Source organism: Trachurus japonicus, chromosome 16, assembly GCF_045865225.1.
Source record: "Trachurus japonicus isolate A0001 chromosome 16, Traja_1.0".
NCBI classification, from domain to species: domain Eukaryota; kingdom Metazoa; phylum Chordata; class Actinopteri; order Carangiformes; family Carangidae; genus Trachurus; species Trachurus japonicus.
In genome coordinates, this window is record NC_140922.1 from 30,551,319 (window position 1) to 30,575,701 (window position 24,383).

The window sequence follows — 24,383 nt, forward strand, 5'->3', positions numbered from 1 at the left end:
ACACATCAAGATATTCACATCCAGTTTTTTCTAATAGGTAAAGGAACTTCCTGGCCACAATTATGTCAAGTTTCAAAGCTGTCAGAGCTTGTGTTATTAATCTACATGAGTTTATATGTCTTAACTCCCATACGGCCAGGCTGTATTTTTGTTCTTTTTTAAGTTTGGGGTGTATGACAATATGTATCAATTTAACAATGTTTCCAGTAAAATATTTTAACCTAAGAATCCATTTCATATATGGGAGACCTTGGAGATGAGGAAAAACATTGTTAGGTTTTGTTCTACCTCCGGTAGGGGTATCTCAAAAACTAAAGCCCTTTTTGACAGTTTGTCACTAGCCTATCTACCATTCACAGTATTTTCTTTTGTTAGTGACCCCAGTCCTGGGCCACCAAACAGAATCTATTTTGTGAGATTTATAAAGGGGAGACTATAGCTGCAGGTGTGTGTACAGTTTTATGAATCTGATACCTTTATTAAATTTTCACACAACAGGTCAGACAATCTGCAGACCTGCCCAGCAACCGGACTGATGACACACCACCACACAGGTCACAGAGAGAAAGAAGACCTAGGAGACATAGGACTCATTAGGCCAACCCACTCATTGGCCCTCATTTATCAAACGTACGTGTACTGTATGCCAAATCTACTGCAAGGATCGGCATTTATCAATGTGAATGTGAGTGTAGGGTACGCAAAAATCTCATGCCAGCTCTGGTGAACTCAGATTTGCGTATAACATGAACGAGTGCTGCTGTGTCAGAATGATTATTAAACTATACTAATGCAGCAATGCAGACCTCATGTTGTTGTTGTTTTTAGTAGTAAAAGTAAATGAATAAATGAATACGATACAACCACATATCCATCAAGTCCATGTTGAAAATTTAAAATTCGACTTTTATTTTGAGCAAGTCAAGAGTTGATAGCAAGTCAAGAGCCGTATCCGTATGTGCAGGGAATTGTGTAAAACGTTAAGGGTGTCCGAAAACTTTTTTCCACCACTGTACAGTATGTGCTCTTTCCTGTGGTCATATCTATTATCAGTAACATCACAGGGTGATGATTATCTACACCCAACACCCAATCATCAAGAAATGAATAAAATGTCTCTTTCCATTAGACTTCACATTAAAAGACAGAAATATTGCATCATATGGAAAAAGCAAAGCAAAACTATGAATAAAACTCATGTCTAAACAAGTGGTCTTGATCTTTATCATAGTATCAAGTTAAAGTCAAACTGAAATTAATGTAGAGAAGAACATTAGTGCATTCAAAATAAAAAAAATATGGAAGTTGTAGTTCTTCTTACCAAGGCATCTGTATCTGGCCATGTTTGTCGTGTTCTGTGAAGTGTTTCCTCTGTGGCTTCCAGTTAGCAAAGAGTTTCATTTTTATCATCTCTATATACTAGCCTGGTTGTGTCCCCTCCCTTTTCACACATCACGCTGTACGCTGCAGGATCATCATCCTATGTTCCCCGCTTACCCCCAAAGGACCTGGGGAACATGCAATTTTTGTACCCATACCTGAAAGTGGAGTTGTGACTTTGCAGATTTTTGCCTATTTTTGAGTGAGAAGTTGAGTTGTGACTTTGAGTGAGAAGTGGAATTGTCCCATTGGTTGGGTTTAGGCAATGAAGAAAGGAGTTGGTTAAGTTTAGTAAAAAGACCAGGTAGAGGCTAGACAGCCAGATAGATAGAGAGAGAGTCCAGATAAGTAGAGAGAGTCCATTCAGCAACAGTGGGGAACATAGGACCGTTTTAAAGCACATTTAGTAAAAAAGCACATTTAGTACTGACTGATGTTCCTATAATTGTAATGGCAAGAATGGCTGGAGTGTATGAAACTGGTCTCGTGAGCAAAATCAATACTAATGTTTTAAAATCTTTTGGCCTTGACCAGCCTTTCAAAGGGTTAGGTTGCTTCCTCTGCTTCACCATGATCCTCTTTCAGGCCACTTTCTTCTTCCGCTACTTCTGCCCTATTCTCATCTGTATCTTGATAGCTGTACTCTAATAGCAGGCTCCAATATGCTTTACACTGCTCAATAATCAGAACAACAGACATGTCCTAAGATTTTCAGCTTTCTGATTATATTGTCAGCCTATAGAACAACCATTTATTCTACAGCATCTATCTGATGATACAAGTCAGGGTCCTGAAATGTGTGTTTCTCTTATGATAAACATTTTACATTCCCATTCAGTGTTTGCAGACACACACACACACACACACACACACACACACACACACACACACACGCCTGTTGCTATGCCGTCTCTCTTTCTCTCTCTCTCTCTCCCATCTGCTCTGCTCTCTGGACTGGGCTGCCTGGCTGTTCTTTTGGGCCCGTACATCTGAGGAGGGTATTACCATATAAGGTAGAACCACCACTGCATGAGCAGACAGAGACATGATAAGTCTTTTCTTTGTTTCATTTGTGATTGAGACACAGCCTGTCCTCTGGTTAAAAATATTGAGAACTAACTCCCCTCAAAAAAGGCAGATGTTTCCATAGACAACGGTTCTCACAGATTTGCTTCTATCAGGCAGCTAAATCACATCCTCTTTAAGTAAAACTGAAACAGTTCACATCAAAGTGACGTGACTTACACACAGCTCAATGTCTAGGCTTCATGAACAATGACATGTAGCCAACCACCAACCAACTAGAATTCACAACACAGCCGTTCTACTGAAATGCAACAACCTATAGATGACAGGTTGTGTGTACGTGTGACAGAAGTCGTGTGTACGTGGCTGTGGTCACATTAATGTGGCCACAGCCACTTAGTGTATGTGTGACTTCTGTTACCAGATCTCTTTTCGATTTCATATGGAACATAAGTCATGAAAAAAATTGTCTTAGTTTCAGCTATGCATAAGACATAATGTTCAGTATAATACAGTCCATTACAAAAGCACCTTAAATATGACCCAAAAAGGCTGTATAGATAGATATCACGTGACGTCACACAGCGTTCGCAGCCGGTCACAGCGCCATCTTGGGTACCGACTTCCAAAGGCAGTCTATGGGCTGTGACCTAATACATCCATGGCTGTGACATCAAATCTCACAAAAATAGTGGATAAACCTTTTTTTATTACATGGCACTATTGAATGTCGTATTCCGATAATTTATTGATATTTCTGATATTTATTTACATCTTGATTTTGCATTTAACAGTCTGTTATTCCTGTTTAACAGATCGTTGCTAAGTAAAATACACTAGGTAGGGACGCCGCTCTGATCAGCGCAGCACAGAAAAGAGAAACTATGCAGGATATTTACTTTCTGTTTCATTTTTTACCGTCATTAAACAGCTTGGGAGACATGTACGCCAAGGGAGGCTGCCTCACTCTACTGAGTGTGAGCGGCACGTACGTTCACGTTGCTTTCGTGAATTGTAAACACACAGACGCCCCCTCGGTTTTAGCGTCCAGCAGTTTAGCGGCTAATTCAACAGCAGTGATGGATAACTGTACCGGAGAGCCTCAACATGAGCTTCATTTGAGGAATAAACGGCAGCTTTTACCTGACGGGAGACCGACGCCTGAGCTACGGTAGCTAACAGCTAGCAGCTAGCAGGTTTTTACCTACTTTTCCTCCCTCCCTCCCCCCTTTCTTATCGCACACACACGGCCCAGGTTGTCTGTCATATCTGTTGTAAACCTTGTAATAATAGCTTGTTGAGTACAGTTAACACTATTGTTGCCTCGGTTTGAGTGTGGATTATTAATTGTTAACGGTTTGTTTAATGTGAGTGGTGGTCATCGCGTCCTGATGAGTTGGGTTTTAATAACAGCTGATAACGTAACTGTGTAGATGGTGTGGATTGTGATGAGAAGGTGTTGCACATATTTTAAGACTTATCTGTGCAAACCATTGTGCAAAACCTGTTTGTTGTGACTTTTTGCGTGATAAGATGATTTGCCGAATTCTTCTTCCATTCCTGCAGCCTTTTGTCTCAATGTTAACGATGGCAAAATGTCCAGATATTTTATTACTTTATGAAAATAAATGTCTGTGAGTTAAAAAGAAGTGGGCTACGCATTTCTGATTTGATTTGGCTTTTCGTGTATTTGGAGGAGAGACAGAGCGAGCGAGAGAGAGAGAGAGAGAGAGAGAGAGAGAGAGACGAGGAGGTCCGCTGGGTGAGCTAGATTAACTTTTAACGGGAGAGAGAGCGGCGCACCGCGCTGTCAAAGATCGTCTCAGCAGAAATGGTGTGTGCTTTCAAGGCAAGGCCATCAAAATGAGAGATATCCATATCCAAACTACATGCAGCAGTCATTTCTGGTCAGAGAGGATGTGGCTGCACTGAGCTGAATAGAGGTTAACTCAGTGTTCGGTACCCAGCATGGCGGCGGCCAGGTGGAACGCATCGTGACGTCACCCTACTGATAAGTATCTATAAACTAGGGCTGGGAATCGGGACCCGCGCTCAAGATGGCGGCCAGAGTGGTCGGGTAGTGAGGAGCTCCGATACTATAAGTTGTACCACGACAAAAAAGGCAACTAAACCAAAAATTACTACCACTACCTCATCGTGGAGGAAAAGAAAAAGACATTGTGAGTAAAAAAAACCGAGCAAACAAAAAAAGAGGGACGGAATATCGAAGTGACCGCTAACATTAGCCCCTAGCTGCTAACATTAGCCCCAACTTGTGTTAGCCTACCAGCATGGCAAAAAAAAGGAGCCAGAAACAGGGATGGAACTTCTTTAATAGAACAAGACATGCACAACTTTGACGGTTTGTTCACACCGTTACCGGTAACGCCAACTAAGACCCCGGACCCGAAAAGACAACGTCCGGAAGACAAAGTTGATGGCGGCACTTCAAATGAAGACATCCTGAAAGCGGTGATGGATTTAACGAACCGCTTCATCACTCTTGAGCAAAAGCTATCCAGGAACACCGACGCCATTACCGCAGTATGTGACCAGCTGAAAGGAGTGGAAATACAAGTTCAAAAGAACGTGAAGCAAGTGAAAGAGTTAACGGAGCAAGTCTTCAAACTACAGCAGAGGAGTGATGATGCAGAGCGGTACAGCAGGCGCTGGAACCTGCGGCTGTACGGGATGAAGGAGACGGCGGGAGAAAACATCAGAGGCGACATCATGAAGCTCTTCGCGGCGCTTGTACCAGAAGATAAGGAAAAAATAGGCTTTCTTGTCGATACAGTGCACAGGGTAGGAGTACCCCGTGACAACGCAAGTCGCCCCGTAATCATCCAGTTCACCATGAGAAATTTCAGAAATAAAATCTGGAAGGTCTCCCGTGAAAATGAGCTCTTAAAAGAAAAGAAGATCATGCTCAAGGAGGATTTGACGCACGCTGACAGGATGGAAAGAAACCGGCTGTGGCCACTCGTGGAGGCAGCCAGAAAGCAAGGGAAGCGTGCCAGCTTCCGTGGTCCCGATGCTTACATCGATGGAAAAAAAGTGACTCGGTAACTTACTCATTTACAGAGGTATTGTCAAATGACACACAGTGGTACCAAAAGGGTTAAAACAGTTAAAAATATTAAATGGTTGAAGTTCACAAATATGTGAATGGTACTTATAGTAGAGGTTCGAGGTTCGTAAGTATCTACTTCATTGCTTGTTCTCTGACGAGTTAATTTGTTTTTCAGACATCAGATTTTTTTGGTAATATGGAATGTTTTAGTTTTAAGGCACTGAACTTGTGTTCTATGAATGTAAGGGGTTTACGAGACAGCACAAAAAGGAAAGCAGTATTTTTGTTTAGCAGAAGTTGCAATACTGATATTGTTTTCTTACAAGAAACTCACTCAGATATTGATGAGGAAAAATTCTGGAAATCTCAATGGGGGGACGCTATGTATTTTTCTCATGGCTCAAATTACTCTGCTGGAGTTGCAATATTACTAAACAAATTTAATGGAGATATTCTGGAGTCCATAGTTTCAAACGAAGGCTGGTGGATTATTTTAGTTTTGAAAGTAGACAACTTTTTGTTTATTATTTGTAATGTTTATGGACCTAACAGAACTGCTCAAGCCAAGGACACGTTTTCTGAACTTTCTTTAAAACTGGACATCTTAAAAGGAAAATACATTGACTCTACTATTATAATAGGAGGAGACTTTAATGATGCTCCAGACGATCACATGGACCGGCATCCTCCAAGATCTACGTCACTACAGAACTTTAAACCTACCTCATTTTTAGGTGATCATTTTCTACTGACAGATGTGTGGAGATTTATGAACCCTGGTATCACAGACTACACATGGTCTAACTCCAGCAGGAACTTACGATCAAGAATTGACCTTTGGTTAATGTCACCACAAAATTTACAGTTTGTTTCAGATGTCTCTCACTCTCATGCTCCTTTGTCTGATCATAAACTGATATGTCTAAGATTGAGGGGATCAAAAGAAAAATCAAACATCAGAGGTTATTGGAAAATAAACAATAATATATTAGATGATAACAAATTTAAAGAAGGAGTAAATATACTTGCTAAAGATATATTTAATAGAAATGAAATGAATTCAATTCAAAAATGGGAATTCTTTAAATTTAAAATTAGAGAAGCGGCAATTAAACGCAGCAAAGAAATAAAAAAACAAAAAAACCTACCTTATTAAATCAATTGCAACTGCTAAGCTCCAAACAAGACATATCTGAGGATGAATTAAAAATACTAGGAAGTCTCAGTGAAGACCTTGATAGGATGTATGTAAATTTAGCTAAAGGTGCCTTCATTAGATCTCGAGCCAAGTGGTTGGAAGAAGGTGAAAAAAATTCCAGTTATTTCTTTGCACTAGAAAAAAGGAATAGAAAGAGAAATAATGTTACGTCTCTCAATGTAAGCGGTGTCATAAGTTCTGATCCTAACAACATTTCTAATTACATAACCTCATTTTACAGCAAACTATATACATCTGAATTTAGTCAGGAAAAGTGTGATACTTTTATGAAGCACATACAAAACTTTACGCCCTTGATTTCAGAAAACTTTAAGAAAGAATGTGATGCTACCCTTTTATGTTCAGAAATTACTGATGCTGTACACTCAATGAAATTGAGAAAATCACCTGGAAGTGATGGCCTTTCAGTAGAATTTTATCTTTGTTTTTGGGAACTAATCAAGGATCATCTTTTATTAATGTATAATGAATGTATAACCAAGCAAGAAATGACAGCAACCATGAAGCAAGGACTTATAACCTTGATCCCTAAGCCAGGGAAAGACCCTTTAATAATAGAAAACTGGAGACCTGTTTCACTTTTAAATATTGACTATAAAATCTTAGCTCAAGTCTATGCTAGACGATTAAAAAAGAATTTAGAAGAGATAATAAGTGAAAACCAAAATGGCTTCATGGCAAAACGTCATATTAGCTGTAATGTCAGATTAATAATGGATCTAATAGACTATTCTGAATATATAAACTCTAAGGCATTAATGGTTTTTCTTGACTTCTACAAAGCATTTGATTCGATTGAGCACTCCTTCATTATACAAACCCTTCAAATTCTTGGTTTTGGTAATACATTCATTAGTAACATTGCCATGTTTTATAAAGACATAAACAGTTCAGTTATTCTGTACCCCAAAATGTCCAAAAGATTTCCTGTTTCAAGAGGTGTACGTCAAGGCTGCCCTATTTCCTGTTTCATATTTTTGGTTGTTGCCGAACTTCTATTTTTAAACATTTCACACAACCCAGGTATTCAAGGTTTAACAATATTCAGTCGAGAGGTAAAGATTTCACAGCTGGCTGATGACACGGTTTTATTTCTCAAAGATAAAATGCAAATACAAGCTGCACTACAGGTGACTGGTGAATTTTCAGAAGCCTCAGGTCTTAAACTTAATATCAATAAGAGTGAGATTTTATGTTTATATGAGACGAATGAACAACATATGTTTAATATTCCTGTTAAACAAACTTAAATATTTAGGAATTTCTATCACAAAAGATACAGAACTTAGACAGCAACTTAACTTCTTGCCTAAAATTAAAAAAACCAAGTCAATTCTTAATATGTGGCTGCAGAGAGACCTTTCCATTTATGGAAGAGTGTTGTTATCAAAAGCTGAGGGTGTGTCAAGGTTTGTTTACCCTGCTCTGTCACTTTTTCTTAATGATACACTCTGTAAAGAAATCAATAGTTTATTTGTTAATTTTGTGTGGAAGAATAGACACCACCATCTCAAAAAAGATATTATTTGTTTAGAGAGAGCAGAAGGAGGTTTGGAAATTTTAAATTTTTTTCATTTAAATTCCACCTTCAAGGTTAAATGGCTTAAAAAATGTTTGGAACTACCAGAGTCACTATGGAACTTTATTCCGCACAATATCTTTAAAAAGTTAGGAGGCTTAAAATTTCTAATGGGATGCAACTTCACAGTTTCAAAATTACCACTGAAGCTTTCAAAGTTTCATCAGCAAGCTTTACGCTGTTGGAAACTCTGTTATGTCCACAACTTTTCTCCACACAAAGAATTACTATGGAACAATGGTCAGATTACTGTTAACAACAAAAGTATATATAAAGAAGCTTGGATTGAAAAAGACATAATATTTGTAACAACCTTGTTTGATGATAATGGGAATATTTACAACTATGAAGACTTCCTGAAAGCTAAATCCTTCCCTGTCAAATACAGAGAGTTTGTTTCTATTGTAAAAGCTATTCCCGCAGGTATGATTGAGTTAATAAAGTGTCACCTACGTTTTCAAAATGTTGAGGTTCTGACACCTTCTCTAAAGCTTGATGGGATTTATATAATGGATAGAAAATGTACAAACAAACACATAAGGAAGGTACTACAGACACATAATAAAATCTCACCAAGAGGAAAATCTTTCTGGAATTCACAGTTGGCTAATATTAACTGGCGCAAAGCCTGGTTATGCCCCTTTCAATTCTGTATCTCAAACAAAATCAGAGAGACTCACTTTAAAATTTTGCACTGTATTTATCCTTGTAACAAAATGATTTCTAAGTTTGCTGATGTAGATGAAATGTGCACTTTTTGTAGAGATGAACCAGAGACAATGTTACATTTATTTTGTACTTGCCCATTGTCATTTGTTTTTTGGAGAGATATGGAAAACTTTGTGTACAACAAATGTAAACAACACATAACAATTAGTAACAGAGATATTATTTCAAAGTTTGAACATGAAGAAAAATCAATTAATTTCATGATAAATCTCATGATTTTAATGGGAAAGTTTCACATACACAAGAAAAAATTCTCAAAGTCTCTTCCTAACTTTAATGTTTTCATAGAGGAGTTTAATGTTTATATAAAAACCTTGTCACTGACGCTAAACAAAAAAAGTGAACGCACACTGATATACTTGAACTCATTTTCACTTACCCCAGAATAGAGAGTGCCTTATCTTTATATTATTAACTGTTTTTTTTTTTTTTTACACAGCATATTTTTTATTTTTATATTTCATTTATTTATTTTACTTATCTCAACACTGAAAAGTGTCTTTCAATGTCTGTTTCCACGAACATTCCAATTTTTCTCTGATTGTCTGTACTTTGCAAATATGAAATAAAGATTTCATTAAAAAAAAAAAAAAACTAGGGCTGGGAATCTTTGGGTGTCTCACGATTCGATTTGATTCCAATTCACGATTCAATTCAAAACGATTCTAAATTTTTTTTGTGATTCTTAGTTTGCTTCTTTTTAAACATCAGACCATGTGAAAATGTTGAATGATGATGATGCCTACAAACTATTATAGAAGCCATACCCCCCCCCCCCCCCCCCCCTCAAAGATGCACATCACATGTTGCAGATTTATTCAGCAGCAATATATTTGAACCATTTTAAAGTAAAACTGCTACATTTAGCTGATTTTATGCTCTTTTTTCAAAAGCCTGGACTGAAGGGATGTGAATCTTTGTGTCTCTGTTCGATTCAAAATCAATTCTCATATGCACATACATGTATCACCCGTAACAAAGGTGCTTAAAAATAGGACTGAGTTTACACATTTCTAATATCAAGATGAATGTGCATTATAAACATGTAGTGCAATCAGCTGTATTCTAGAGGTGGCCTGACTACTGAGTGTGTGACTCTCTGACTATGTAGGCCTGCACAATGGAACAGGTTTTTTATGCTGTTGTCAACCTTCCTGTGCATATAAGCTTGAGATGCTCAGTTCACACACAACTGTTCCGCAGAAATGCTAAATCCTCTTCAAGTAAAACATTGCTTACTGTCTAGGGCAGGGGTGTCAAACGTATGGCCCGTCAGAGGGTCCAATCCGGCCCGTGGGACAAATGTTCATCAAATGTTAAACCTTCAATATGTATTTTTGGAGTTTCGCTTCTCTCTGCCCTCTCTCAGCAGTCTGTGTGTTGAGGCTCACTTCCCCTCCCTCACTGAAAGGGAGGGGAAGTGAGCCTTTGCGAAGTTTAAACACAGCACCGCCATTCACCGCTAAAGTCCTGCTGTTGGCCCAGCCCGGCTCGAGTTCTCACTGGGCCCAGTGGCATGCACAAACATTTTGGGGGACAGGTGCTCAGTGAAAAATAAGAGCACTTTGTGTGGCATGTGGATGGCCGGCAGCGTGAGATTTTAAATAAGACAAACATTTTAGGCACATGTTGCATGTAATTTCATATTTATTTCATTATGTTAATAAAATTACCATATGAATTCAAAGAGACTATGCATTGGACAACAAAATAAAGACAGCATGCCATATTGTGCATTTTGTCTAACCACTAGAAATCAACACATTTTAACATTGAAAAAAAAGGTTCATACTGGTCTTTTTTCATTTTAAAGCAGAATAATGAAAATGCACACTAAAGTCTTTGAGCTATGGTTGAATTGAAGTCTCAAGTTTGAACTAGAGTCCCCTTTTTTGAATATTGTGTTAATGTTGATTTCTAGCGGTTATTTGTTTTATAGACAAAATGCACAATATGGCACTGCTATCTTTATTTTGTTGTTTCCAATGCATAGTGCAAAAGGTGGACATGGTGTCATGGTTATAAGGTAATATAGTGAGTGAAAAGAAAGAATAAATGGGAAACATTAAGCTAAAATACGAGTTAAAAGAGCTTTTTTTTCTTTCCTGCTTGAGGGGGAAAATGTTATTTCCATTTGCATGGTTTCTTTTGCGCCAGAGTTGCAGCCTGTCTCTGTCTTCTCTGTGTTTCAACCGTGGCTCTTGATTTGACCTTCCTGACTGCAGGACTGAAAACAAAATGAGCTGCAAACTAGAGGACGCCATGACGGGCCTCATCGAGGTGTTCCACTCGTACTCGGGAAAAGAAGGCAACAAGTCCCCAACCGGACCACTGACCAACTATAGAGCAATCGGCATCCCAACACAGAAAATGAATAAGAATCCCAGGTCATAGAGCAATTGAGAGAAGTGAATAGAAAATGGGGAAAAAATGTATCTTCACATTTTTTATCCTTATTTTGGAAATAACTTGACGTGATTCTACAGATTATTATTTGCTGGTGATGTTTGTCCAGGTTGATGGTGGACAGTGACTTGCTGCTGATATTGATGGTTACACTGAGGGGGACACTTTGTTTTTTTTGCTTTGTTAACTCAATTAAAATCATATTTTAATTAAAATGGCATTGCATTACAAAATAAAATGCATTATCTAAAGGCATTTCCATGCATGGCCAAGTTAATATCTTACAGTGTTGTAGAGTCTGTGGTCGTCAGGTTTGTCACTTAATCAATATACAGTTAAAACATATGATCTGTGTAGCACTTTTCTTAAAGGGATAGTTCAACATTTAAAGGCCCATTGCCATAATCCCTATAGTCATAGCAGTAAATTCGTTACCTAATTGTCAGTATAAGCTATTTTTGGAACGGTGGAGCAGAGTTGCAAGCTGCTCAGAGCTACGCTACGGAGGCTAATGGGATTTCTTACTTTCCCTCATCAAACCAACAACTCCAAAACGCTCTGGCGAACAAGTTGTGACCTGCACATTCACCACGCTAGGAGATAATAACAGAACGTTACCAGACAGAGTTGTTTTAGAGGTAAATGCAAAAACTGCCCGACAGGAACGCGCATCAGCGGTTTTGCATGAATTTACAACTCTGTCTGGTAAGTTCTGTTATTATCTCATAGCGTGGTGAATGTGCAGGTCACAACTTATTCGCCAGAGCATTTTGGAGTTGTTGGATTGTGTATTTGATGAGTTGATGAGGGAAACCAAGAAATCCCATTAGCCTCCGTAGCGTAGCTCTGAGCAGCTCCCGGCTCCGCTCCGCCGTTCTAAAAATATCTTGCAACGACAATTAAAGGTAACGAACCTACTGCTATGACTATAGGGATTATGGCAATGGGCCAATTTGCCAAATGTTGAATCCCTATCCCTTTAATGGCTATGATGGCTGGATACTGTACTGAACAATTTTTGGATTTGATCTTGTCAAACAAATGTCTCCTTTCTGTTTTAGGCCAGCAAGGACCCCATGGTGGTGGAGAAGATCATGAAGGACCTGGACGAAAACCAGGACGGTGAAGTGGATTTCCAGGAGTTTGTTGTTCTGGTCGCTGCTCTGACCGTCGCCTGCAACGAATTCTTCGAGGGCCTGTCTAAGAACTGAAATTCAGTTTCAAATCAATACACCCCCCCTCCCCTCCCCTCCCCTCCCGCTTCACACACTTTGTATCGATTTGGGTTCATGATAGGGAGGTAAAAGTTGGTATCATTGTCTAAAACATACAGCACCTTGTAATGTTGCATTTTTGTCCTCTAAAAATGTATTTAATCCAATAAAGAATTTATCCTGTTTTCATATTTCTGTTATTTCAGGGAAGAAGCTACAGTAAATGCCTGAGGTTTCTACATTTAATCTTCATCCAGATATGTATCGGTTCATTTATTAGGATTTTCCAGAAAGGGGGGAAAAAACATTATTTAAAGAAATCACTATAAAACCTGAGTATCAAACATTGAAACAAGCCTCACAAGATAACTGGTTATGTTTAGCACCACCTAGTGTGTGATGAGGAGTAGTTTACATCCATTTGCATGTGGTAAGTCAGATATCTACAGTAGGCCTTTATGATTTTGGTAAACATTTTCATTAGCAGCTTGGTGACTCTTGACTTTTTAAAATAAAATAAAATAATGCAGTTCATCTGAAATCCAATACCAGCCACAGTGAAATGTTGAGCTGGTCGAGATTTATAAAGGTGCAGGACCTTATGATAGAACTGTGATCTTTATTCAGATGCGTAAACAATGTCCCAGATCAAATGGTAACATCTGTTAATAATAAATCAGCTCTGGGTTACAGTATGTGTTAACTGAATTATTTTAGAGTGAAATTCCAAATGTCACTCAAAGAAAACACCTAAAAGTTGACAACAGCCCAGTTTTAGAGGAGTCCTCTCATCCTCAGTCCTCATAAGAAGAGCATTTAAGGTGGAAAGCAAAGCAGTCACACACAATGCAGTCTGGAGAAACTCAATATGAGCCCTTACAAAGTCGCGAAGCATCCTCAATTATGCAACAGCAGCTTGACTGGCGGCTGTTAATGCAGAAACTCCCCAGGAACACAAACACAAGCTCTGGTGTCACGACTCTGCAGCCAGTTCAGAGCACTGGTTTGTCTACTGTACTAACAGGTCCACGCTGCCACCACTAGATGGCAGCAGAGAGACACAGTAACCTTTTTAACAAATATTGCATTATATTTTGTGACAGTGCCTTCACCAGACTGTAGAGGATGCTGATGGTGGCCTTCTATCAGGCAGCAATTGAAAGCATACTGAAATACTATATCTCTGTGTAGTATCGAGGTAAAAAGAAAAATCACTGGCTCTCCATTGTAATCTCTGGAAGACATTTGCACTCCCTGCTATACCTCAGCAGAGCCTCTAACACTCTCAAAAACTCCACATACCCCCATAGACCACCTTTTAGAGCTGTTGCCCTCTGGCAGACGCATACAGGTGTGGTATATTGATGTGTTGATGAAAAGAAGGGATCACCGCCGACACGTCTTCACTTGCATTCAAAAAAGTTGTTTATTAACAAGAAGAAGAACAGCGTATAAAAAATGTCGAATCTTGGAGCATCTCATGGTGCCAATGTGAGATCTCTCTCTATGGCTCAAAACCACAATCTTTATATACTTTCTAACTCCAAAACTCCACCTTCTCCCAACATAAGGATATAGCTTACCATATTAGGCATTAACTGTTCGACATTAATGGAAGCATTCTGTAAATCCAAACAATACCTGTATCTGTCTAACATACACAGTTCATGTATTGTGTTCATAAACACAAGACAGGATCTAGCCTATATATAATTTTACAACCTTGAGTTCATGCTTCGGACAAGGCTGAACATCAGCTTAAGGCTCTGAACAACAAAAACACATTCACCTAGGGTGCATCTCACAAGGGTCACTCATGTCTCATCTATTACTGTTACTAAACACTTTCCTTCAGTTCCAAGAAAAACATAAGAACATAATGCATGATGTTAAAGCTAAAAGTTCAGGTGGATAATACACTACACAGGTCTGTAGAAATACGTAACTGATAAACATAATTGATGTGAATTAAGTGTCTAAAGAGTGTTTAAAAGAACACAATGCTCTGTAAAATAATTAAAATAAATATTAAAAACATTAGAAATGATAAGAAAATGATTATAATCAAAATCATGTGATATTATACAACTGCAAAACAGAAAAAAACACAATAATCAATTATTTTGCAAACGTGTCAGCTCTCAAACCCATGTAAGTATTCTCTTGAATGTGCGTCAATTTTGTTCTATGCCAAAAACGAATTCCAAATAAGAAAACATTTGTGAATATCAAAATTATTGCTTCTTAAGAACCATTCGTGAATTAGGCCCAGTGAGCTCAAATTACTTTTACTAAAACAAAAGAAAACACAAAACAGTGTAGAAGTAATTGATTTATTAAGGAATAAGACAGAAGAATATATAATGTATAACCAGAATGAGACACCTATGGATAGGCCACTAACATACATTTTATACCTGCAATGAGATTTTCTTATCATGGAGTACTATCATCAGTGGAGGAAATAAACAACATTGGGATTGGTCCTCCCTTCATTCTCATAAACATAAACAAATAACATGAACTGTGGACATGAGCTTTAACTGACTAAATAAATCTACTGGCAAAAATAATTAGATATAAACACATTGTTACATTGCCCCCCTCTGCTGGCCTGCCCGTAATCTCTCCTGTGCTCTTTTCCCATCCGGTGTGTGATTGCTGCGGGGCGTATATAAGGGCGGAGGTTCTGCGCGCTCTCTCTCTCTCCTCCCTCTCCGGTCCTGCGCTCCACCACTCGACCACGCTTCCTCTCGTGGGTCCGGGAGCGTGGTGCTCGCGGCTGGCTGGCTGACCTTTTGATTCGGTTTTGTTTCTGTTCAGGGTTTAGGTTCTGGTTCTGGTTCTGTTAGGGATAGGGAAGAAGGTCGGTGCCTGTCCGACGGCCCTGTGTGGGTTGGCTGCGGTGGCCGTCCTTTCCTTTTCCCTTTTGTTTCAGTTTGCCTGCCAGTCCAGCCGCCTCCGTTGCTCAGCTTGTTTTATCCCTCCTGCTTGTAACAATAAACCTTTTTACGTGCATTTGTAACTCCTGTCTCCGCACTTATGTTGCCTCCCGTGAATATACATGGTGGTCGTTTGGGGTCGTAACACACATGTAGACAAAAAAAATCACATGTTGAATAACGATTAGTGAAACAAAAATTTGGATGATTTCTAACATTAGCAGAAAACTACCTCCGGTGAAAAAATAAACAATAAATGTAAATGATCAAATAAATGTTGCCTATACCATATGATTATTTTCCAGATGATAGCTAATTACTATCACTGAGTAACATGTGGATTTTTCTTCTTCTTCTTCTTCTTCTTCTCTATAGCTTTTGTCAATACAACTCCAACCACAGCACCCACGAGAGCTCCCACTGCCATTCCTAGTGGACCCACTATCATTCCAACAATTACTCCACCTTCTATTCCAGAAGCTAATCCAGTAGCTACTCCAACAGCAACAGCAAAAAAAGTCTTCAGTGCTGTTCATATAAACTCATTATCTTCTTCTGCTCTTCTTCTGGCCTCTTCAGGCTTCATATCTGGATTTTCTCTTTGAAGGAGAAGACGATCCTTTGTACCTTCACCCATGCAGCCAGCCCCTTATTGAATCCCAACTCGGGCTGCAGATCATTCTCCCTCTCTCTGCCTCCCTATTTCCTGTCTCCCTTGACTACAATATCAATTGAGAGTAAAAAGCCCCAAAAATATACTTAAAAAAAAATGAGTAGGCTACATGTGGTCTAGTTCATTCTGTGAATGGTTTTACAAAGTGTTTTAATGGATTTGCCCTCCCTTCATTCTCATAAACATAAACAAATAACATAACACATAACTGTGAACTTGAGCATTTGTTGATTACCTACTGTCTCTGACTAAGTATTGGTTGAAATAATTAGATAATAACAGATGTAGACAGAAAAAAATCACATGCTGGTAATGATTCGTGAGACTAAATTTTTGATGATTTCTAGTGACAATGATGAAAAAATAAGCAACATGCCATCAAATAAATGTTGCCCATGGTTACTAGTGGTGTCAACAATAATCGATTCAGCAATGCATCGCAATGCGGGGCATGCACGATTCAGCATTGATGCGGCAACGTGCCATAATCGATTATGTCACTCTTTATTTTCTGGCCTCGAGTGGACAATAAAGTTGTGAAGTTTCATTTACTTCTGGGGGCATTTCCGGCAAAGATACAGGAGAGTGATAATACACAGCCAATAAAATCTGTTGTTCAATATCTGACTGCTTGTATATCTATACTGCCTCGTTGTGTGCAGTAGAATTTTGATGTATTGCAATGCATCGTAGAATCGAATTGAATTAAATCGTTACCTGGTGAATCGTAATCGAATCGAATTGTGAGGGCAGTGCCAATGCACACTCCTAGTGGTTACTCTGATTATTTTCCCATTATATCATTTTAATAATGTTGTAATGAGCTGATGATGGCTAATGACTATCACTGGGTAGCACGTGGATTCCTCTTCTTCTTCTTCTGTATTTTATGTACACCTGCTGTCACTGCAACTCCAACCAAAGCTCCCACGAGAGCTCCTGCTACCATTCCTAGTGGACCCGCTACCATTCCCACAGCTACTCCACTTTCTATTCCAGCAGCTACTCCAGCAGCTACTCCACCAGCAACAGTAAAAACACCAAAAAAAGTCTTCAGTACTGTTCGTATAAACTTATTATCTTTTTCTGCTCTTCTTCTGGCATCTTCAGGCTTCATATCTGGATTTTCTCTTTGAAGGAGTTCCATCTCCTCTTTTATGGCTCTCTCAGCCTCTTCTAGTAGTGTAGTGGTGTAGTGTCCACCATGGTTCTTATCCATGGTCTTGATCTTCTGCAGAAGCTCATGAACCTGAGATTTATTTTTCTCTTTGTTGTTGAAAACGTGGTATCCACCACACTGCTCGACGAAGGTCTTGAGATCTTTGTTTCCATCAATTACATCTTCTATAGAAACTTTGTCATTCAGATCATCTCCTCGGGTGAATAAGGCGATAGTGTAAGATGTTGCCTCTTCTCCAAACACCTTCTGAAACTTTTTCATTGTTTCGTCTTCTTCGTTTGTGAATCTGCCCACCTGGAGCACGTACAGGAAGGCATGAGGCCCTGGAGCAGCCTTTGAGATGGATTTAGTGATTTCTTTAATCACCTCCTCTGGGGGTTTATCAGGGTCAAACAGACCTGGAGTATCAACCACTGTCAGTGTTTCACCATTAAACACTTCTTTTTTCTTTTTGCACTTTCTTGTCACCGTGGAAGAACCTGGTTTAGATTCAAAAACATCCTTCCCTAATATGGTATTTCCTGTTGCACTTTTTCCAGCTCCTGTTTTCCCAATAAGCACAATCCTGAGGCCTGCTTGCTCTGGTTGGTCTGGTTGGTCTGATTCCTCTGATTCCTCTGACTCCTCAGATTCCTCCACTAACTCCACTAACTCCACAATCTCCTCGTCCTCTGTTGGAGAATTTCACAAACACATTAATGATGTTGTAAAAACATAATAAATTAAATCACCATACCATAATCAGAACCTATGGGCTCAGTGTGAAACTGCTCTCATCTGTGAAGAGAACAGGGCGAGTGGCTGTCCTGTCCACTCATTACCATTTTCTTTTGTTAGTGACCCCAGTCCTGGGCCACCAAACAGAATCTATTTTGTGAGATTTATAAAGGGACACTATAGCTGCAGGTGTGTGTGTGTACAGTTTAATGAATCTGTTTCCTTTTTAAATTTCCACACAACAGGTCACACAAACTGTTCCATCTACAGATCTGCCCAGCAAACAGACTGCTGACACACATGTTGTTGGAGTGCTGATGGTAAAATAGACTTAAATCCATCTACAGTACTTTTATCTTCTTAACCCTCCTGTTATGTTGCGGGTCCAGTTGACCTGTTTTAAACCCCCCCCCCCCCCAAAAAAAAAAGTTAAAAGTATTATTTCAGCATGACACTTTTTTTGCTTAACTTCATTGGCATAAGAAACATATTAAATGAAAATGGGTTAAGTCACCTATCTCTCTATCCATCTACCTCTTTCATTCTCCAAATGACTGCTGTAGAAGAACAGGTGTGTTTTGTGCAGAAGTCAGAGGAGCTGGAAAATCCATTTCCATGCATATGTCAAAAAAAAGTCTGAAAATGTTAATGATAAAACAATATGGGGGTGGTGGTGGTGTTCTGGTGGGTGAGTGGTCACAGAGCACATCCCATGTAGGCCATGGCCCTTGTGCAGATCACTGGTTTGACTCTCGAACATGACCATCATGTACTGCCTGTACTGTATGTTTCCCCATTCTAGCTCGACTGACTGACCCATTTAATAATGGCAAAAAGGCCCAAACAATTATTCAAAAATAAATACATTTTTTTTAAAATTCTTGTAATGTAGATTTTGCTTTAAATGTAGGTATTTTCAAAAAGTTTTAATGTAGCCTATGTATTTTTTTTAATGACAAAACAAGTGGATTACTGTATTTTAACTAAACTATTATCTGTGAGAGGCAAGGAGGACACCATTGCACTAAATATGGATGTAAAGTGGATGTGCGCCTGGTGCTTCTTCGATGGCTGTAAATTACCTTTAGTATGAGCAAAATATTTCCATAAATGTGTTGTTATTATGTTTATTTATTAACAAACATTCTTTAAGGCCAGGCTTTTAGCCTATTTCTTATTTCTTACGTCTTGCTGATAATTTGGGGGTTTTATTTTGAAAGCGCTTTGTTTAGTGATGTTGCTGTGGTACATAGCACCTTTAAAGCTGAGGCCCGAGTTCCCGTACTGTGTGTTGGCATGTAAAGGTGCCTGTGAGTAGAGAAGTAGGCCCACGTCTACTGAGTGAGAAGAAAGCAAGAGTTATGGTTAAATAGCTCCTGGCTGATATGGCACAAGGTTTGTGTTTGTTGAATGTAATGTAAGGTTTAACGCCGAGTTAAATTGCGGTGCCATTTATGTTTCCAAGGTGTTATATTAGGCTACTATGTTTTGCTAGCGTACATGCTAATCAGCATTAGCTACCAGGTCGGTTCCGTGGTTAATTCAAACCAGCTATTCTTAATTATTTTAACGAGCACTTTGTTTCTTCTGGATCTCTGTTTGAGTCCTCACATCAATCTGATGCGCAAGGGGCTTGCCTGCAATCACCACCCATAAATGTTTTGGCTCGAGGATTTGATTGATTTGACTCCTTTTGATGTAGTCGAGGTCCATAGGGCATTACCGCACTTGGATTTAAGTAAATCTGCCGGACCTGACAATCTCGAGCCTTTCTTTTTGAGATCAGCTACAGACTTTATAGCAGAACCTCTGTGTCATATTTTTAATTTAACATATTTTTAATTTAACTGCCTATGTTCTTCCCCTGCTGAAAGGTGGTGATCCCTCTGTAGTTAACAACTATAGGCCGATCTCTAAATTGTGTGTTCTCTCCAAAATTTTAGAAAAATTGGTCAGTGAACAACTTAAATGTGTTTTGATGTTGCTAATGGTTAGCCTCGTAAACCAGCCTCTCGCTGATGATGATGATACGCAACTCTACTTGTCCATGGAGCCAGATGACAGAAGCCCCCTCATCAATCTGCAAGACTGTCTGAAAGACATTAGATCCTGGATGTCCTCTAACTTCTTGCTACTGAATTCAGATAAAACTGAGGTCATTGTGTTTGGACCTAAACATCTCAGGGACACTTTCTCTAATCAGATCGCTACTCTAGATGGCATCACCCTGACCCCGAGTACAACCGTGAGGAACCTTGGAGTCATTTTTGACCAGGACCTTTCCTTTAGCTCCCACATAAAACACGTGACTAGGACCGCCTTCTTCCATCTGCGCAGTATCACTAAGATTAGGAACATCCTCTCCCAGAGTGATGCTGAGAAACTATGCATTTATCACTTCTAGGCTAGACTACTGCAACTCTCTCCTGTCAGGATGTCCGAAAAACTCTCTAAAGAGTCTCCAGCTGGTCCAGAATGCCGCAGCAAGGGTTTTGACAGGAGTTAGGAAGAGAGAGCACATCTCTCCCACCTTAGCTTCTCTCCACTGGCTTCCTGTAGGATTTAGAATAGACTTCAAAATCCTTCTGCTGACTTATAAGGCTCTTAATGATAAAGCTCCAACCTATCTGAAAGAACTAATCATTCCTTACTGTCCTACCAGAGCACTCCGCTCCCAGAATGCAGGTCTGTTAGTGACTCCCAGTATCTCTAAAAACAGACTGGGAGGTAGAGCCTTCAGTTACCGGGCTCCTTTACTGTGGAACCAGCTCTCTCCATGGGTCAAAGAGGCAGACACTCTAACTACATTTAAGTCTAGACTTAAGACCTTCCTTTATGACAGGGCTTTTAGTTAGGGCTGGTTCAGGTAGCTCTGAACCATTTTATAGCTACGCTGCTATAGGCTTAGACTGCTGGGGACACATCTGGTTACACAGAGCCCTCTCCTCCTCTTCTCTTCTCTTCTCTTCTCTTCTCTTCTCTTCTCTTCTCTTCTCTCCTCTCCTCTCCTCTCCTCTCCTCTCCTCTCCTCTCCTCTCCTCTCCTCTCATCTTCTTCCTCTCCTCTCCTCTTCCCCTCTCCTCTCCTCTCCTCTTCTCTCCTCTCCTCTCCCCTCATCTCTCCTCTCCTCTCCTCTCCTCTCCTCTCCTATCCTCTCCTCTCCTCTCCTCTCCTCTCCTCTCCTCTCCTCTCCTCTCCTCTCCCCTCCTCTCTTCTTCTCAGTATATTTTTGAACTGTCATTTTCTGTTGTACTTTGTAGTTTGGCCTTGGTGTCTCGCACTCTCTCTGTGTTTCCGCAGATCCACCGGAGCTCCATCTCTCTGCACCAGCCGCCGCCTGCATCGCCCCCCCTCCCACCCTTTCCCCTGCTGCTAGACCGGCCTCCCCTCCCTTCCCATGGACCAGTCTGCCACCCAGTCCTCCCATCGAGCTGACCGGCTCGGGATGAGGCCAGACTCTCCCTTAGAATGAAATGAAATGCACTTCCGCGAGAGGCTGGTTTACGATAGCTAATGGTCTCCTCTCACAATATCAGTCTGGTTTTCGTAAACAGCACAGTAGACAAACTGCTACTGTCAAAGTGGTAAACGACATCATAGGCACTAGACGGCCGGAAATATTGTGCAGCTCTTTTTATAGACTTGTCAAAGGCGTTTGACACAGTCGACCATGTCATCCTGGCAGATCGACTCCACAAGATTGGCTTATCTAATCATGCTGTAAACTGGTTCTCTAATTATTTATCAGATAGAACAGTGTCCAAGCCGCCGGGTCTTCTTCCTCTTTCCTCCCTGTTCTAAAGGGCGTGCCTCAAGGTTAGGGTTGTGTGTTAAAATGAATTATAAAAACGTGATTTTCATTGAGTTAAAAAATACATGATTTGAGTTTGTATAAATTACTAAAAGCCTATGAGCTCAACGGTCTAAAAAGAGATAAAATAAATGGTTTCTTTGTTTATTCTCATTTTTAGCTCTTACGTTGAATTCATGAGTGATAAGGTTCACGGAAATAAAAACACTATGAACCATCAGTCAAGGCCCATGGCCATCATTTAGGCGGGATGCTACAATAGCTTGTGTGTTTGTTTGTTTTTTGCCAGTCTTGCTGATCAAAATGAATTTCACTTCTTCTACACCAGACTGTGGTACAGTAAGTGGTGTAACAATATTCATCATCATTAAGATAAGAAAACAAAGTGTAGCTGTAAAGCTGTAAAGGAGTTCATGTGTATTATGACTTGGTGCTATATAATTTGTAAAAAAAATAAATAAAATGATAATAATAATTGTATTGCAATCAAGTTTTATCTGTGGTTCTACCCAGAATAGATGGAAACGTGATAACCACCTTCACAGAACATACTGTTGGTTCAGTGAAGCTGAATAGCAAGAAGTTATTCTGGTATGTTGAGGCTTGCAGTTGCAGTTTTGTGGGTGTTCGTTACAGGTCCTTGTTTGAAAGGATTTCCTGATAATGTCCATCTCTTTTATGAGGTTATCCATGAAAGGGTGAGACAGAGAGATGGGAGCAAATCAAGATATGTGCTCTTTCCTGTGGTTATATCTATAATCAGTAACATCACAGTGACGATCACCAACACCACCACCAACACCCAATCATCAAGAAATTAACAAAATGTCTCTTTCCATCAGATTTCACACTAAAGAGAAATATTGCATCATGTGGAAAAAGTAAATAACAGCAAAATTATGAGTAAAACTCTGTATAAACAGGTTGTCTTGAACTTTATCACAGTGTATACAAAGTTAATGTCAAACTGAAATTAATGTAGAGAAGAGAAGTACATCAGCACTTTCAAAACAAACAAATATAGAAGTTGTAGATCTTCTTACCAAGGCGACTGTATCTGGCCATGTTTGTCTTTGATAAGCAGGTGTTCTGAAGTATTTTCCCGGTTGCTCCTAGTTAGACAAATAGTTTCATTTTCATCTTTTTTAAGCCAGGTCGTGTCCCCTCCCTTTGCACACGTCACAGAGCTGGCCCTAGCCAGTTTGGTGCCCTTGGAAAGGTTTTAGCTGGTGCCCCTATAGTGCATCTGACAAAAGGAGTATCATTGAATGTTACATCATCATATTATCAGAAAATATATTGTTAAAGCTGCTGAAACCCAGGCAATAGTCAGATGGTATAAGTTGCACCTATCAAATGTAAGATAGAACAGTGAATGATCCCTCTCTGCCTGACAATAATAATAACTTTATTACGGACACCAACCAGAGGTCCATAGTGACTGAAAGTACATAAAAGACAGACAATAAAAACAACAATGCAACAATACAATAAAAACATACATGAATCGCAAACATAGCCGTCATTATCAACCAAATAACTACTCATGTCTCTAACTATTCTTTGATGTTGAGGAGGGGAAACGGTTTTATATAATGCTGTTTCATGGAGCTTATTACAAAACTAATTTGTGTTTGTATATGGGAACCATTATTTACATACACTGCTGGAAGAAACCTCAGATAACACAAGCAAAGAGAGACTAATTTGTTTAATAATGTACTCTGAGCCTGAATTCATTATCTCACATAAGCATGCCAACAGTTCTCTTTCATTTCTGAAACCAGTAAAACCTGCTTGGTAGTTAAAGCGGAACTATGTAAGTCCGGTCACTTTTCTTATAGCTGTTTTGCTAATACCCTCCTCCTGGCTATGTGCATTTGTTTACAATGCTAATCAATAGAGCGGTACATAACTTTATATATCATATACGATGTTACAATGTGTGTATTTGTGTAGTCTTATCTGTCATAGCCGCAGAGATGACCCCCCATCCTTTCTCACACTACACAACAGCGGTGAAGGTTTTTAAACAGACACCACTTCAATCATTTCTCCCAGAGCTGACCGCTCCGGTGTCTCTCTCTGTGAGTCAGGTAAGGTTACCTACGGCCATGCAGAAATTCCCCAGAAACACAAACACAAGCTCTCTGGTGTCACAACAACAGAGCACTGGTTAGTCTGCTGTACTAACAAGTCTACGCTGCTAGCACTAGATGGCAGCAGAGAGACACTATACACAATGAAGATACCTCTCCAAACACACAAGTCTGTAGCAGGTTTCATTTTGTTGTCAGGGTAACAGCTATCACTGACAGTTTATTATCATCAGGTCACTGTGCCACATTAGCCTGCTACATTGTTTATTTGGCCTTCATGGATTGACCACTTATAAATTCAAAAGTATCCTCACATCTGTAGCCCTAACTACACCACA

At 39.6% G+C, this 24,383-nt stretch overlaps 2 protein-coding genes across 2 annotated transcripts in view; one reads left to right on the forward strand and one right to left on the reverse strand.

Annotated features, from left to right (window-relative positions):
* Nucleotides 1-24,383, forward strand: part of lingo4b (leucine rich repeat and Ig domain containing 4b) — a 363,055-nt gene that overhangs the window by 140,989 nt on the left and 197,683 nt on the right. The gene's annotated exons all lie outside the window — the stretch shown is intronic.
* Nucleotides 17,083-23,011, reverse strand: LOC146972636 (GTPase IMAP family member 7-like). Its single transcript, XM_085803236.1, has 2 exons — nucleotides 22,990-23,011; nucleotides 17,083-18,089 (listed from the first exon to the last, which is right to left on the reverse strand). Exons 1-2 carry the CDS (start codon nucleotides 23,009-23,011, stop codon nucleotides 17,083-17,085), a joined length of 1,029 nt encoding a protein of 342 aa, XP_085659362.1.